The sequence below is a fragment of the Coregonus clupeaformis genome, unplaced genomic scaffold, assembly GCF_020615455.1.
Source record: "Coregonus clupeaformis isolate EN_2021a unplaced genomic scaffold, ASM2061545v1 scaf1940, whole genome shotgun sequence".
NCBI classification, from domain to species: Eukaryota; Metazoa; Chordata; class Actinopteri; order Salmoniformes; family Salmonidae; genus Coregonus; species Coregonus clupeaformis.
Genome location: NW_025535394.1, coordinates 5,405 through 21,228, shown reverse-complemented (window position 1 = coordinate 21,228; position 15,824 = coordinate 5,405). Strand labels below are relative to the sequence as shown.

The 15,824-nt window shown below is 47.6% G+C and overlaps 1 protein-coding gene across 1 annotated transcript in view; it reads left to right on the top strand.

The window, feature by feature from the left end:
- The window catches only part of LOC123487972 (protein yippee-like 1), a 30,947-nt gene extending 20,489 nt beyond the window's left edge, over window positions 1-10,458 (top strand). The window contains exons 2-4 of the mRNA XM_045218972.1: window positions 1,145-1,188; window positions 1,492-1,600; window positions 10,369-10,458. Of these exons, the coding sequence (XP_045074907.1) occupies window positions 1,145-1,188; window positions 1,492-1,600; window positions 10,369-10,458 (243 nt within the window). The remainder of the gene's footprint in view (window positions 1-1,144; window positions 1,189-1,491; window positions 1,601-10,368) is intronic.
- The last annotated feature ends 5,366 nt before the right edge of the window (window positions 10,459-15,824 follow it).

Genomic DNA, 15,824 nt, shown 5'->3' with positions numbered 1-15,824 from the left:
AGGAAAGAGAGGGGGGAGAGAGGGGAGAGAGGAGAGAGATGGGAGAGCAAGAGAGAGAGCGAGAGAGAGAGAGGAGAGAGAGGAGAGAGAGTGAGGAGAGAGAGAGATGGGAGAGCGAGAGGAGAGAGAGAGAGAGAAAGGGGAGAGAGATAGGGGAGAGAGAGAGGAGAGGCGAGAGAAAGAGGAAAGTGAGAGAGAGGAGAGAGAGAGAGGAGAGAGAGAGAGAGAGCAGAGGAGCGAGAGAGAGAGAGAGAGAGAGAGAGAGAGAGAGAGAGAGAGAGAGAGAGAGAGAGAGAGAGAGAGAGAGAGAGAGAGAGAGAGAGAGAGAGAGAGAGAGAGAGAGAGAGAGAGAGAGAGAGAGAGGAGGAGAGAGAGAGAGAGAGAGAGAGAGAGAGGGGATCAAGAGAGGAAGAGAGGAGAGAGAGCGAGGAGAGAGTGAGGAGGAAGAGAGAGGAGATGGAGGGAGAGAGAGAAAAGATAGAGAGGGGAGAGATAAAGGGGAGAGAGAGGGGAGAGAGAGAGAGAGGTGAGGGAGGGGAAGAGAGACAGAGAGAGAGAGGGGATTGAGAGAGAGAGAGAGAGAGGGAGAGAGAGATGAGAGAGAGATGGGAGAGGAGAGAGAGAGAGATGGGAGAGTGAGAGATGGGAGAGGAGAGAGAGATAGAGGGGAGAGAGAGGAAAGAGGAAAGAGAGGGGGGAGAGAGGGGAGAGAGAGGAGAGGTGAGAGAAAGAGGAAAGTGAGAGAGAGGAGAGTTTTACTGCAGTTTTACTGTAGTTTTACTGCAGTTTTACTGTAGTTTTACTGTAGTTTTACTGCAGTTTTAAAACTGCTATCTATTCAGCAGCACTCTTGGATGACGTCAGTTTGAGATCCACAAACACCTTGTGGATAATACAAGAATACCAGTTTGCTGGAGTTTCTTCCTTTACACAGATTTTTCCTCTATGCTCCTTGAACTATGTATGGTGTGTTGTCAGATGAATGGTGTGTTGTCAGATGAATGGTGTGTTGTCAGATGAATGGTGTGTTGTCAGATGAATGGTGTGTTGTCAGATGAATGGTGTGTTGTCAGATGAATGGTGTGTTTTCGGTCCTCAGTCTATTGTCCTCAGAAATTCTTTTCTCTTTCTGTTTCTATTTCAGTCATTCCAAGGCAGCCAGGGCAGAGCCTACCTCTTTAACTCTGTGTAAGTAAGCTTTAATAACTCATTAGGGAGAGCCTACCTCTTTAACTCTGTGTAAGTAAGCTTTAATAACTCATTAGGGAGAGCCTACCTCTTTAACTCTGTGTAAGTAAGCTTTAATAACTCATTAGGGAGAGCCTACCTCTTTAACTCTGTGTAAGTAAGCTTTAATAACTCATTAGGGAGAGCCTACCTCTTTAACTCTGTGTAAGTAAGCTTTAATAACTCATTGGCTCAGCTGAAAAGTTGCAAAGCCAGAAGTACAAAAGGTCTGATTTTACAACTAACTCTAACCTTCTCCCTCAGTGTGAATGTGGGCTGTGGACCGGCCGAGGAGCGGGTTCTCCTGACAGGTTTACATGCTGTCGCTGACATCTACTGTGAAAACTGTAAAACCACTCTGGGCTGGAAATACGTAAGCCAACTACTGTACCTACCGCTCAAACCATACCCAACATACAGCACTGTCACAGAGTCACTGTTTAAATCAACCCATTTCATCCTGAGTTTAAATTATTATTCAGACATTTTCAAGCATAGAAGCTACAGTCCCCTGTAGCTCAGTTGGTAGAGCATGGCGCTTGCAACGCCAGGGTTGTGGGTTCGTTTCCCACGGGGGGCCAGTATGAAAAATGTATGCACTCACTAACTGTAAGTCGCTCTGGATAAGAGCGTCTGCTAAACGTTTCTGCGTTGTGTCGTCTCTGTGTTGTGTCGTCTCTGCGTTGTGTCGTCTCTGTGTTGTGTCGTCTCTGCGTTGTGTCGTCTCTGCGTTGTGTCGTCTCTGCGTTGTGTCGTCTCTGCGTTGTGTCGTCTCTGCGTTGTGTCGTCTCTGCGTTGTGTCGTCTCTGCGTTGTGTCGTCTCTGCGTTGTGTCGTCTCTGCGTTGTGTCGTCTCTGCGTTGTGTCGTCTCTGCGTTGTGTCGTCGTTGTGTTGTCTCTGCGTTGTGTTGTCTCTGCGTTGTGTTGTCTCTGCGTTGTGTTGTCTCTGTGTTGTCTCTGCGTTGTGTTGTCTCTGCGTTGTCGTCTCTGCGTTGTGTTGTCTCTGTGTTGTGTTGTCTCTGCGTTGTGTCGTCTCTGCGTTGTGTTGTCTCTGCGTTGTGTTGTCTCTGCGTTGTCTTTGCGTTGTGTTGTCTCTGCGTTGTGTCGTCTCTGCATTGTGTTGTCTTTGTGTTGTGTTGTCTCTGTGTTGTGTCGTCTCTGCGTTGTGTCGTCTCTGCGTTGTGTCGTCTCTGCGTTGTGTCGTCTCTGCGTTGTGTCGTCTCTGCGTTGTGTCGTCTCGCGTTGTCTCTGCGTTTGTTCGTCTCTGCGTTGTGTCGTCTCTGCGTTGTGTCGTCTCTGCGTTGTGTCGTCTCTGCGTTGTGTCGTCTCTGCGTTGTGTCGTCTCTGCGTTGTGTCGTCTCTGTGTTGTCTTTGCGTTGTGTTGTCTCTGCGTTGTGTCGTCTCTGCGTTGTGTTGTCTTTGTGTTGTGTTGTCTCTGTGTTGTGTTGTCTCTGCGTTGTGTCGTCTCTGCGTTGTGTTGTCTCTGCGTTGTGTTGTCTCTGTGTTGTGTTGTCTCTGCGTTGTGTCGTCTCTGTGTTGTCTTTGCGTTGTGTTGTCTCTGCGTTGTGTCGTCTCTGCGTTGTGTTGTCTCTGCATTGTGTCGTCTCTGTGTTGTGTCGTCTCTGTGTTGTGTCGTCTCTGTGTTGTCGTCTCTGTGTTGTGTAGTCTCTGTGTTGTGTAGTCTCTGTGTTGTGTCGTCTCTGTGTTGTGTCGTCTCTGTGTTGTGTCGTCTCTGCGTTGTGTCGTCTCTGCGTTGTGTCGTCTCTGCGTTGTGTCGTCTCTGCGTTGTGTCGTCTCTGCGTTGTGTCGTCTCTGCGTTGTGTCGTCTCTGCGTTGTGTCGTCTCTGCGTTGTGTCGTCTCTGCGTTGTGTCGTCTCTGTGTTGTCTCTGCGTTGTGTTGTCTCTGCGTTGTGTCGTCTCTGCGTTGTGTCGTCTCTGTGTTGTGTTGTCTCTGCGTTGTGTCGTCTCTGCGTTGTGTTGTCTCTGTGTTGTCTTTGCGTTGTGTTGTCTGCGTTGTGTCGTCTCTGCGTTGTGTTGTCTTTGTGTTGTGTTGTCTCTGTCTTGTGTTGTCTCTGCGTTGTGTCGTCTCTGCGTTGTGTTGTCTCTGCGTTGTGTTGTCTCTGTGTTGTGTTGTCTCTGTGTTGTGTCGTCTCTGCGTTGTGTTGTCTCTGCGTTGTCTTTGCGTTGTGTTGTCTCTGCGTTGTGTCGTCTCTGCGTTGTGTTGTCTTTGTGTTGTGTTGTCTCTGCGTTGTGTCGTCTCTGCGTTGTGTCGTCTCTGCGTTGTGTCGTCTCTGCGTTGTATCGTCTCTGCGTTGTGTCGTCTCTGCGTTGTGTTGTCTCTGTGTTGTCTCTGCGTTGTGTTGTCTCTGCGTTGTGTCGTCTCTGCGTTGTGTCGTCTCTGTGTTGTGTTGTCTCTGCGTTGTGTCGTCTCTGCGTTGTGTTGTCTCTGTGTTGTCTTTGCGTTGTGTTGTCTCTGCGTTGTGTCGTCTCTGCGTTGTGTTGTCTTTGTGTTGTGTTGTCTCTGTCTTGTGTTGTCTCTGCGTTGTGTCGTCTCTGCGTTGTGTTGTCTCTGCGTTGTGTTGTCTCTGTGTTGTGTTGTCTCTGTGTTGTGTCGTCTCTGCGTTGTGTTGTCTCTGCGTTGTCTTTGCGTTGTGTTGTCTCTGCGTTGTGTCGTCTCTGCGTTGTGTTGTCTGTGTTGTGTTGTCTCTGTGTTGTGTTGTCTCTGCGTTGTGTTGTCTCTGTGTTGTGTCGTCTCTGTGTTGTGTTGTCTCTGTGTTGTGTCGTCTCTGTGTTGTGTTGTCTCTGTGTTGTGTGGTCTCTGCGTTGTGTTGTCTCTGCGTTGTGTCGTCTCTGCGTTGTGTTGTCTCTGCGTTGTGTCGTCTCTGTGTTGTGTCGTCTCTGTGTTGTGTCGTCTCTGCGTTGTGTCGTCTCTGTGTTGTGTCGTCTCTGTGTTGTGTCGTCTCTGCGTTGTGTTGTCTCTGCGTTGTGTTGCACAACATTCTCAAGGCAGACTTACACGAAACTTTGAATGTCAGTAGAATTCTTTTAGACTTAGTACTCACTGCTGTCAGAAACATGAATGACCTTGAACGTTAATGTTAATGATGAATGTTAGCAGGAGGTATTCTAAAGCCCTCAGGTAAAGGAAACACCAACATAAAGTGTCTTAATAGGGCGCTGGACGACCACGAGTCACCAACAGCTTCAATGCACCTTGGCATAGATTTTACAAGAGTCTGGAACTCTAGTGGAGGGATGCGACACCATTCTTCTATGAGAAATTCCATCATTTTGTGTTTTGTTGATGGTGGTGGAAAACGCTGTCTCGGGCGCCGCTCCAGAATCTGTTGACTGAGACACGCCCTTTAAACCCCCTGTGCTCCTTTGAGACCCCTCTCTGAAAGTCACTGAGATCTCTTCTTCTAGCCATGGTAGCCAAAATAATGGGCAAGCCTCCCAAAGCATGATGGGATGTTAATTGCTTAATTAACTCAGGAACCACACCTGTGTGGAAGCACCTGAGTATACCTCATTTACTGAAGTATTTCCTTTATTTTGGAATTGACCTGTACATGGTTGTGTTAAGAGTTGTAGAAGTGCTGACTGACATCATGCTGTTGTTGTTGTATGACTGTATGGAGCGTCTGCTGAGTGGCATGTTGTGTTGTTGTCTGACTGTATGGAGCGTCTGCTAAGTGGCATGTTGTGTTGTTGTATGACTGTATGGAGCGTCTGCTAAGTGGCATGTTGTGTTGTTGTCTGACTGTATGGAGCGTCTGCTAAGTGGCATGTTGTGTTGTTGTCTGACTGTATGGAGCGTCTGCTAAGTGGCATGTTGTGTTGTTGTCTGACTGTATGGAGCGTCTGCTAAGTGGCATGTTGTGTTGTTGTATGACTGTATGGAGCGTCTGCTAAGTGGCATGTTGTGTTGTTGTCTGACTGTATGGAGCGTCTGCTAAGTGGCATGTTGTGTTGTTGTATGACTGTATGGAGCGTCTGCTAAGTGGCATGTTGTGTTGTTGTATGACTGTATGGAGCGTCTGCTAAGTGGCATGTTGTGTTGTTGTATGACTGTATGGAGCGTCTGCTAAGTGGCATGTTGTGTTGTTGTCTGACTGTATGGAGCGTCTGCTAAGTGGCATGTTGTGTTGTTGTCTGACTGTATGGAGCGTCTGCTAAGTGGCATGTTGTGTTGTTGTATGACTGTATGGAGCGTCTGCTAAGTGGCATGTTGTGTTGTTGTATGACTGTATGGAGCGTCTGCTAAGTGGCATGTTGTGTTGTTGTATGACTGTATGGAGCGTCTGCTAAGTGGCATGTTGTGTTGTTGTATGACTGTATGGAGCGTCTGCTAAGTGGCATGTTGTGTTGTTGTCTGACTGTATGGAGCGTCTGCTAAGTGGCATGTTGTGTTGTTGTATGACTGTATGGAGCGTCTGCTAAGTGGCATGTTGTGTTGTTGTCTGACTGTATGGAGCGTCTGCTAAGTGGCATGTTGTGTTGTTGTATGACTGTATGGAGCGTCTGCTAAGTGGCATGTTGTGTTGTTGTATGACTGTATGGAGCGTCTGCTAAGTGGCATGTTGTGTTGTTGTATGACTGTATGGAGCGTCTGCTAAGTGGCATGTTGTGTTGTTGTATGACTGTATGGAGCGTCTGCTAAGTGGCATGTTGTGTTGTTGTCTGACTGTATGGAGCGTCTGCTAAGTGGCATGTTGTGTTGTTGTATGACTGTATGGAGCGTCTGCTAAGTGGCATATTGTGTTGTTGTCTGACTGTATGGAGCGTCTGCTAAGTGGCATGTTGTGTTGTTGTATGACTGTATGGAGCGTCTGCTAAGTGGCATGTTGTGTTGTTGTATGACTGTATGGAGCGTCTGCTAAGTGGCATGTTGTGTTGTTGTATGACTGTATGGAGCGTCTGCTAAGTGGCATGTTGTGTTGTTGTCTGACTGTATGGAGCGTCTGCTAAGTGGCATGTTGTGTTGTTGTATGACTGTATGGAGCGTCTGCTAAGTGGCATGTTGTGTTGTTGTCTGACTGTATGGAGCGTCTGCTAAGTGGCATGTTGTGTTGTTGTCTGACTGTATGGAGCGTCTGCTAAGTGGCATGTTGTGTTGTTGTATGACTGTATGGAGCGTCTGCTAAGTGGCATGTTGTGTTGTTGTCTGACTGTATGGAGCGTCTGCTAAGTGGCATGTTGTGTTGTTTATGACTGTATGGAGCGTCTGCTAAGTGGCATGTTGTGTTGTTGTCTGACTGTATGGAGCGTCTGCTAAGTGGCATGTTGTGTTGTTGTCTGACTGTATGGAGCGTCTGCTAAGTGGCATGTTGTGTTGTTGTATGACTGTATGGAGCGTCTGCTAAGTGGCATGTTGTGTTGTTGTCTGACTGTATGGAGCGTCTGCTAAGTGGCATGTTGTGTTGTTGTATGACTGTATGGAGCGTCTGCTAAGTGGCATGTTGTGTTGTTGTATGACTGTATGGAGCGTCTGCTAAGTGGCATGTTGTGTTGTTGTATGACTGTATGGAGCGTCTGCTAAGTGGCATGTTGTGTTGTTGTATGACTGTATGGAGCGTCTGCTAAGTGGCATGTTGTGTTGTTGTCTGACTGTATGGAGCGTCTGCTAAGTGGCATGTTGTGTTGTTGTATGACTGTATGGAGCGTCTGCTAAGTGGCATGTTGTGTTGTTGTCTGACTGTATGGAGCGTCTGCTAAGTGGCATGTTGTGTTGTTGTATGACTGTATGGAGCGTCTGCTAAGTGGCATGTTGTGTTGTTGTATGACTGTATGGAGCGTCTGCTAAGTGGCATGTTGTGTTGTTGTATGACTGTATGGAGCGTCTGCTAAGTGGCATGTTGTGTTGTTGTCTGACTGTATGGAGCGTCTGCTAAGTGGCATGTTGTGTTGTTGTCTGACTGTATGGAGCGTCTGCTAAGTGGCATGTTGTGTTGTTGTATGACTGTATGGAGCGTCTGCTGAGTGGCATGTTGTGTTGTTGTATGACTGTATGGAGCGTCTGCTAAGTGGCATGTTGTGTTGTTGTCTGACTGTATGGAGCGTCTGCTAAGTGGCATGTTGTGTTGTTGTATGACTGTATGGAGCGTCTGCTAAGTGGCATGTTGTGTTGTTGTATGACTGTATGGAGCGCTCTGCTAAGTGGCATGTTGTGTTGTTGTATGACTGTATGGAGCGTCTGCTAAGTGGCATGTTGTGTTGTTGTATGACTGTATGGGACGTCTGCTAAGTGGCATGTTGTGTTGTTGTATGACTGTATGGAGCGTCTGCTAAGTGGCATGTTGTGTTGTTGTCTGACTGTATGGAGCGTCTGCTAAGTGGCATGTTGTGTTGTTGTATGACTGTATGGAGCGTCTGCTAAGTGGCATGTTGTGTTGTTGTATGACTGTATGGAGCGTCTGCTAAGTGGCATGTTGTGTTGTTGTATGACTGTATGGAGCGTCTGCTAAGTGGCATGTTGTGTTGTTGTATGACTGTATGGAGCGTCTGCTAAGTGGCATGTTGTGTTGTTGTCTGACTGTATGGAGCGTCTGCTAAGTGGCATGTTGTGTTGTTGTATGACTGTATGGAGCGTCTGCTAAGTGGCATGTTGTGTTGTTGTATGACTGTATGGAGCGTCTGCTAAGTGGCATGTTGTGTTGTTGTATGACTGTATGGAGCGTCTGCTAAGTGGCATGTTGTGTTGTTGTATGACTGTATGGAGCGTCTGCTGAGTGGCATGTTGTGTTGTTGTCTGACTGTATGGAGCGTCTGCTGAGTGGCATGTTGTGTTGTTGTATGACTGTATGGGAGCGTCTGCTAAGTGGCATGTTGTGTTGTTGTATGACTGTATGGAGCGTCTGCTAAGTGGCATGTTGTGTTGTTGTATGACTGTATGGAGCGTCTGCTAAGTGGCATGTTGTGTTGTTGTATGACTGTATGGAGCGTCTGCTAAGTGGCATGTTGTGTTGTTGTATGACTGTATGGAGCGTCTGCTAAGTGGCATGTTGTGTTGTTGTATGACTGTATGGAGCGTCTGCTAAGTGGCATGTTGTGTTGTTGTATGACTGTATGGAGCGTCTGCTAAGTGGCATGTTGTGTTGTTGTATGACTGTATGGAGCGTCTGCTAAGTGGCATGTTGTGTTGTTGTATGACTGTATGGAGCGTCTGCTAAGTGGCATGTTGTGTTGTTGTATGACTGTATGGAGCGTCTGCTAAGTGGCATGTTGTGTTGTTGTATGACTGTATGGAGCGTCTGCTAAGTGGCATGTTGTGTTGTTGTCTGACTGTATGGAGCGTCTGCTAAGTGGCATGTTGTGTTGTTGTATGACTGTATGGAGCGTCTGCTAAGTGGCATGTTGTGTTGTTGTATGACTGTATGGAGCGTCTGCTAAGTGGCATGTTGTGTTGTTGTATGACTGTATGGAGCGTCTGCTAAGTGGCATGTTGTGTTGTTGTATGACTGTATGGAGCGTCTGCTGAGTGGCATGTTGTGTTGTTGTCTGACTGTATGGAGCGTCTGCTGAGTGGCATGTTGTGTTGTTGTATGACTGTATGGAGCGTCTGCTAAGTGGCATGTTGTGTTGTTGTATGACTGTATGGAGCGTCTGCTAAGTGGCATGTTGTGTTGTTGTATGACTGTATGGAGCGTCTGCTAAGTGGCATGTTGTGTTGTTGTCTGACTGTATGGAGCGTCTGCTAAGTGGCATGTTGTGTTGTTGTATGACTGTATGGAGCGTCTGCTAAGTGGCATGTTGTGTTGTTGTATGACTGTATGGAGCGTCTGCTAAGTGGCATGTTGTGTTGTTGTCTGACTGTATGGAGCGTCTGCTAAGTGGCATGTTGTGTTGTTGTCTGACTGTATGGAGCGTCTGCTAAGTGGCATGTTGTGTTGTTGTCTGACTGTATGGAGCGTCCGCTAAGTGGCATGTTGTGTTGTTGTCTGACTGTATGGAGCGTCCGCTAAGTGGCATGTTGTGTTGTTGTCTGACTGTATGGAGCGTCTGCTAAGTGGCATGTTGTGTTGTTGTATGACTGTATGGAGCGTCTGCTAAGTGGCATGTTGTGTTGTTGTATGACTGTATGGAGCGTCTGCTGAGTGGCATGTTGTGTTGTTGTCTGACTGTATGGAGCGTCTGCTGAGTGGCATGTTGTGTTGTTGTATGACTGTATGGAGCGTCTGCTAAGTGGCATGTTGTGTTGTTGTATGACTGTATGGAGCGTCTGCTAAGTGGCATGTTGTGTTGTTGTATGACTGTATGGAGCGTCTGCTAAGTGGCATGTTGTGTTGTTGTCTGACTGTATGGAGCGTCTGCTAAGTGGCATGTTGTGTTGTTGTATGACTGTATGGAGCGTCTGCTAAGTGGCATGTTGTGTTGTTGTATGACTGTATGGAGCGTCTGCTAAGTGGCATGTTGTGTTGTTGTCTGACTGTATGGAGCGTCTGCTAAGTGGCATGTTGTGTTGTTGTCTGACTGTTGGAGCGCCTGCTAAGTGGCATGTTGTGTTGTTGTCTGACTGTATGGAGCGTCCGCTAAGTGGCATGTTGTGTTGTTGTCTGACTGTATGGAGCGTCCGCTAAGTGGCATGTTGTGTTGTTGTCTGACTGTATGGAGCGTCTGCTAAAGTGGCATGTTGTGTTGTTGTCTGACTGTATGGAGCGTCTGCTAAGTGGCATGTTGTGTTGTTGTATGACTGTATGGAGCGTCTGCTAAGTGGCATGTTGTGTTGTTGTATGACTGTATGGAGCGTCCGCTAAGTGGCATGTTGTGTTGTTGTCTGACTGTATGGAGCGTCTGCTAAGTGGCATGTTGTGTTGTTGTATGACTGTATGGAGCGTCTGCTAAGTGGCATGTTGTGTTGTTGTATGACTGTATGGAGCGTCTGCTAAGTGGCATGTTGTGTTGTTGTATGACTGTATGGAGCGTCTGCTAAGTGGCATGTTGTGTTGTTGTATGACTGTATGGAGCGTCTGCTAAGTGGCATGTTGTGTTGTTGTCTGACTGTATGGAGCGTCTGCTAAGTGGCATGTTGTGTTGTTGTATGACTGTATGGAGCGTCTGCTAAGTGGCATGTTGTGTTGTTGTCTGACTGTATGGAGCGTCTGCTAAGTGGCATGTTGTGTTGTTGTCTTCTCTCCCCCAGGAGCATGCGTTTGAGAGCAGTCAGAAGTACAAGGAGGGGAAGTTCATCATTGAGCTGGCTCATATGATCAAGGACAATGGCTGGGAGTGACTTCATTTCCTGTGACATCATGTCCTGTCACCGCCCCTTTAATGACCTCTGACCTATCAAAGCTCTGGATCTATCGGACTTCACAGAGCAACAATCAATCACCATCAACCACCCACTGTGCTGCCCCCTCCTAACACATCCACAGTCCCTGCTGGTTGTGAAACTGAACATGATGCTGTTGAACTGGAGAGAGGAGCAGCCTATTGGTTTGGACCTTCAGTGAAGACCATGTGACCATGTGATCTCACCAGTCAATGACGGACAGATGACCTTGACTCCTCGCTTCTCCTCCAGGCCCCTTCCACCTCACTGCCCTTAGTTACACGGCTGGGGGGTCAGGGGGTCATTGTTAGTTACACGGCTGGGGGGTCAGGGGGTCATTGTTAGTTACACGGCTGGGGGGTCAGGGGGTCATTGTTAGTTACACGGCTGGGGGTCAGGGGGTCATTGTTAGTTACACGGCTGGGGGGTCAGGGGGTCATTGTTAGTTACACGGCTGGGGGTCAGGGGGTCATTGTTAGTTACACGGCTGGGGGTTAGGGGTCATTGTTAGTTAAACGGCTGGGGGGTCAGGGGTCATTGTTAGTTACACGGCTGGGGGGTCAGGGGGTCATTGTTAGTTACACGGCTGGGGGGTCAGGGGGTCATTGTTAGTTACACGGCTGGGGGGGTCAGGGGGTCATTGTTAGTTACACGGCTGGGGGGTCAGGGGCCATTGTTAGTTACACGGCTGGGGGTCAGGGGGTCATTGTTAGTTACACGGCTGGGGTCAGAGGGTCATTGTTAGTTACACGGCTGGGGGGTCAGGGGTCATTGTTAGTTATACGGCTGGGGGGTCAGGGGGTCATTGTTAGTTACACGGCTGGGGGGTCAGGGGGTCATTGTTAGTTACACGGCTGGGGGGTCAGGGGGTCATTGTTAGTTCCATTGCCTTCCTCGGTCCTGTAGATCTGGTTGCTGCCTGTCTGAGACAGTCTGAATGAACGACCGAACGCTCGCTACGATAGCTTCTATGTTCTCCTCCTCCTCATTAGTTTGCCTCTAAGCTGAATAAATCTTCCTCTTCAAAAAATCCTCTCCTCTCCTGTGTTGTGCAAAACTCTAAACTATGAGCCCCACTCCAGCCAGATCAGTTGGGTCACATGACCTGTTATTAATCTGTATCAATAAATAATAAATAATTAATTGATTAACCTGTGAGACAAAGATAATGCAAAGCAGCCAGATTTAGATAGAGTGATCCACAATCAGTACAGTAGGGAAGCCTCCTATAATGTCAATGTAAAGTACAGGACAGCCCACAGACACAGTCCCTTCTACACTATTATGTTGAAGCTTCTATACATGATTCTACAGGCTCCTTCCCTGACTGCCCTGTTCCCCTGACTGCCCTGTTCCTCTGACTGCCCTGTTCCCCTGACTGCCCTGTTCCTCTGACTGCCCTGTTCCCCTGACTGCCCTGTTCCCCTGACTGCCCTGTTCCTCTGACTGCCCTGTTCCCCTGACTGCCCTGTTCCTCTGACTGCCCTGTTCCCCTGACTGCCCTGTTCCCCTGACTGCCCTGTTCCCCTGACTGCCCTGTTCCTCTGACTGCCCTGTTCCCCTGACTGCCCTGTTCCTCTGACTGCCCTGTTCCCCTGACTGCCCTGTTCCCCTGACTGCCCTGTTCCTCTGACTGCCCTGTTCCCCTGACTGCCCTGTTCCTCTGACTGCCCTGTTCCCCTGACTGCCCTGTTCCCCTGACTGCCCTGTTCCCCTGACTGCCCTGTTCCTCTGACTGCCCTGTTCCCCTGACTGCCCTGTTCCTCTGACTGCCCTGTTCCCCTGACTGCCCTGTTCCTCTGACTGGTGTTTATTTATCCCTCTCTCCCAGTTACCTGGGGGCTTGACAACCAGCTGGCTGGTGTTTATTTCTCCCTCTCTCCAAGTTACCTGGGGGCTTGACGGCCAGCTGCCTGGTGTTTATTTCTCCCTCTCTCCCAGTTACCTGGGGGCTTGACGGCCAGCTGGCTGGTGTTTATTTCTCCCAGTTACCTGGGGGCTTGACGGCCAGCTGGCTGGTGTTTATTTATCCCTCTCTCCCAGTTACCTGGGGGCTTGACAACCAGCTGGCTGGTGTTTATTTCTCCCTCTCTCCCAGTTACCTGGGGGCTTGTTGGCCAGCTGGCTGGTGTTTATTTCTCCCTCTCTCCCAGTTACCTGGGGGCTTGACAACCAGCTGGCTGGTGTTTATTTCTCCCTCTCTCCTAGTTACCTGGGGGCTTGTTGGCCAGCTGGCTGGTGTTTATTTCTCCCTCTCTCCTAGTTACCTGGGGGCTTGTTGGCCAGCTGGCTGGTGTTTATTTCTCCCTCTCTCCCAGTTACCTGGGGGCTTGTTAGCCAGCTGGCTGGTGTTTATTTCTCCCTCTCTCAGTTACCTGGGGGCTTGACAACCAGCTGGCTGGTGTTTATTTCTCCCTCTCTCCTAGTTACCTGGGGGCTCGACGGCCAGCTGGCTGGTGTTTATTTCTCCCTCTCTCCCAGTTACCTGGGGGCTTGTCGGCCAGCTGGCTGGTGTTTATTTCTCCCTCTCTCCTAGTTACCTGGGGGCTTGTCGGCCAGCTGGCTGGTGTTTATTTCTCCCTCTCTCCCAGTTACCTGGGGGCTTGACAACCAGCTGGCTGGTGTTTATTTCTCCCTCTCTCCCAGTTACCTGGGGGCTTGACAACCAGCTGGCTGGTGTTTATTTCTCCCTCTCTCCCAGTTACCTGGGGGCTTGACGGCCAGCTGGCTGGTGTTTATTTCTCCCTCTCTCCCAGTTACCTGGGGGCTTGACGGCCAGCTGGCTGGTGTTTATTTCTCCTTGTCTCCCAGTTACCTGGGGCTTGATGGCCAGCTGGTGTTTATTCCTCCCTGTCTCCCAGTTACCTGGGGGCTTGATGGCCAGCTGGTGTTTATTTCTCCCTCTCTCCCAGTTACCTGGGGCTTGACGGCCAGCTGGCTGGTGTTTATACATGTTCATAAACACAGAAATATGCAGCATTATGCACTAAACCGGATGTAAATAATTCCCCAAAACATGACAAGATCAAATGCACTGACCAGATATCCATGTGGCTATCAAGAAGAAATCTCATTAAAACCATCATCTGTACAAAATATCATCATGAATTGAATGCCAAATATGTTATGATTAATTTTACTTACAGACAATGCTTCTACAAAATGATAGCAAGAAGGATGGAGTTTGATCAAGTCTCCGCAGTGTGACTTTCACCATTTTGGAATGTAAACAATTCTTCTTCTACAGGATTTAACACATTAAAAGAACAACACACATCAACACAGGACAGTGGCCTCCAAGTGGTCGACAAGGGAATTACACGACAGCCTAAAGGATCTCAAACCCAAACACAGGGGCCAGAACAAACGTGTAGTATCTTTAGAATAGTTATTATTTAAAACTGTATTATTTGTCCTTGTGTGTGTTTCGGTCCCACAGGCCAGATTTCATATTGTTAGAGTTATGGTCATAATGTCTAGTCTCTGCTGAGCTCTGAAGGATAGGGTGATCTGGATTCTCCCTCCAACCTACAGAACAGAACCAATATTCTTTCTTTCTTTCTTTCTTTCTTTCTTTCTTTCTTTCTTTCTTTCTTTCTTTCTTTCTTTCTTTCTTTCTTTCTTTCTTTCTTTCTTTCTTTCTTTCTTTCTTTCTTTCTTTCTTTCTTTCTTTCTTTCTTTCTTTCTTTCTTTCTTTCTTTCTTTCTTTCTTTCTTTCTTTCTTTCTACCTAACAACAACCAATCTCCCCTGTATACTCTCTCGCTCTCTCTCTCTTTAATCCAACAAACACACAAAAAAACTGTCACCAGCGTCACCGTCAGTTTAAACCAAATATTACGTTGTTGCGAGATTCTACAGAACTGTTGTCACAGCTAAAGCTAAAACTCAATCAGACAGGTTTTATGGAAGCTGTTTGTTAGAGATTCTGACTCCTGGAGATTCAAACCCCTCATACAAAACCAAAACCAATCCAGCACCTGTCAGGTGTGGTGCCTGGTTCTGTAGAAGGGGCTGAATCATTCTCTAGAAGGTTCTACAAGTGTTCTGTATTCTGGAACTTTTACATCTTTTCAAAGGCAGCCGACGAACAGGAGATATGATTACAGAGATATTTGCTGCTGAATATGATTGTTCACCCTGTTTTATTGATTTTGTGACACTGGCTCCGACCTCTGACCTTGTTTTCGATCTGTAGGAGATATTATCACCGTGTACATCCCAAATGGAATCCTATTCCCTATATAGTGCACTCACTTTACCAGGGTCCCTAGGCTCTATTCAAAAGTAATGAACTGTATAGGGAATAGAGTGCCATCTCTAGTCTAAAGTAGTGCTACTATATAGGGAATAGGGTACCATTCTCTGGTCTAATGTAGTGCACTATATAGGGAATAGGGTACCATTCTCTGGTCTAAAGTAGTGCACTATATAGGGAATAGGGTGCCATTCTCTAGTCTAATGTAGTGCACTATATAGGGAATAGGGTGCCATTCTTCTGGATGGCTGGATGGTTTCACTATCCAAATATTTCAGATTTACAGGATTGCAAGTTTCACCATGGCACGGACCTTGGCGATAGGTTGGCACATGATAATTATTAGAATTATCACAAATATTAGTCAGTTATTGCATTCTATTCATGCTGACTTCCGAAGGCTACCTGAGATATTAACCAGAGAGGTGGGAGGGCATACAGGCTGTCACTAATTTATTAATGAAACAGATAGGTGGGAGGGCGTACAGGCTGTCACTAATGTATTAATGAACCAGAGAGGTGGGAGGGCGTACAGGCTGTCACTAATGTATTAATGAAACAGAGAGGTGGGAGGGCATACAGGCTGTCACTAATGTATTAATGAACCAGATAGGTGGGAGGGCGTATAGGCTGTCACTAATGTATTAATGAAACAGAGAGGTGGGAGGGCGTACAGGCTGTCACTAATGTATTAATGAAACAGATAGGTGGGAGGGCGTACAGGCTGTCACTAATGTATTAATGAAACAGATAGGTGGGGGGCGTACAGGCTGTCACTAATGTATTAATGAAACAGAGAGGTGGGGAGGCGTACAGGCTGTCACTAATGTATTAATGAACCAGAGAGGTGGGAGGCGTATAGGCTGTCACTAATGTATTAATGAAACAGAGAGGTGGGAGGGCGTACAGGCTGTCACTAATGTATTAATGAAACAGATAGGTGGGAGGGCGTACAGGCTGTCACTAATGTATTAATGAAACAGATAGGTGGGAGGGCGTACAGGCTGTCACTAATGTATTAATGAAACAGATAGGTGGGAGGGCGTACAGGCTGTCACTAATTTATT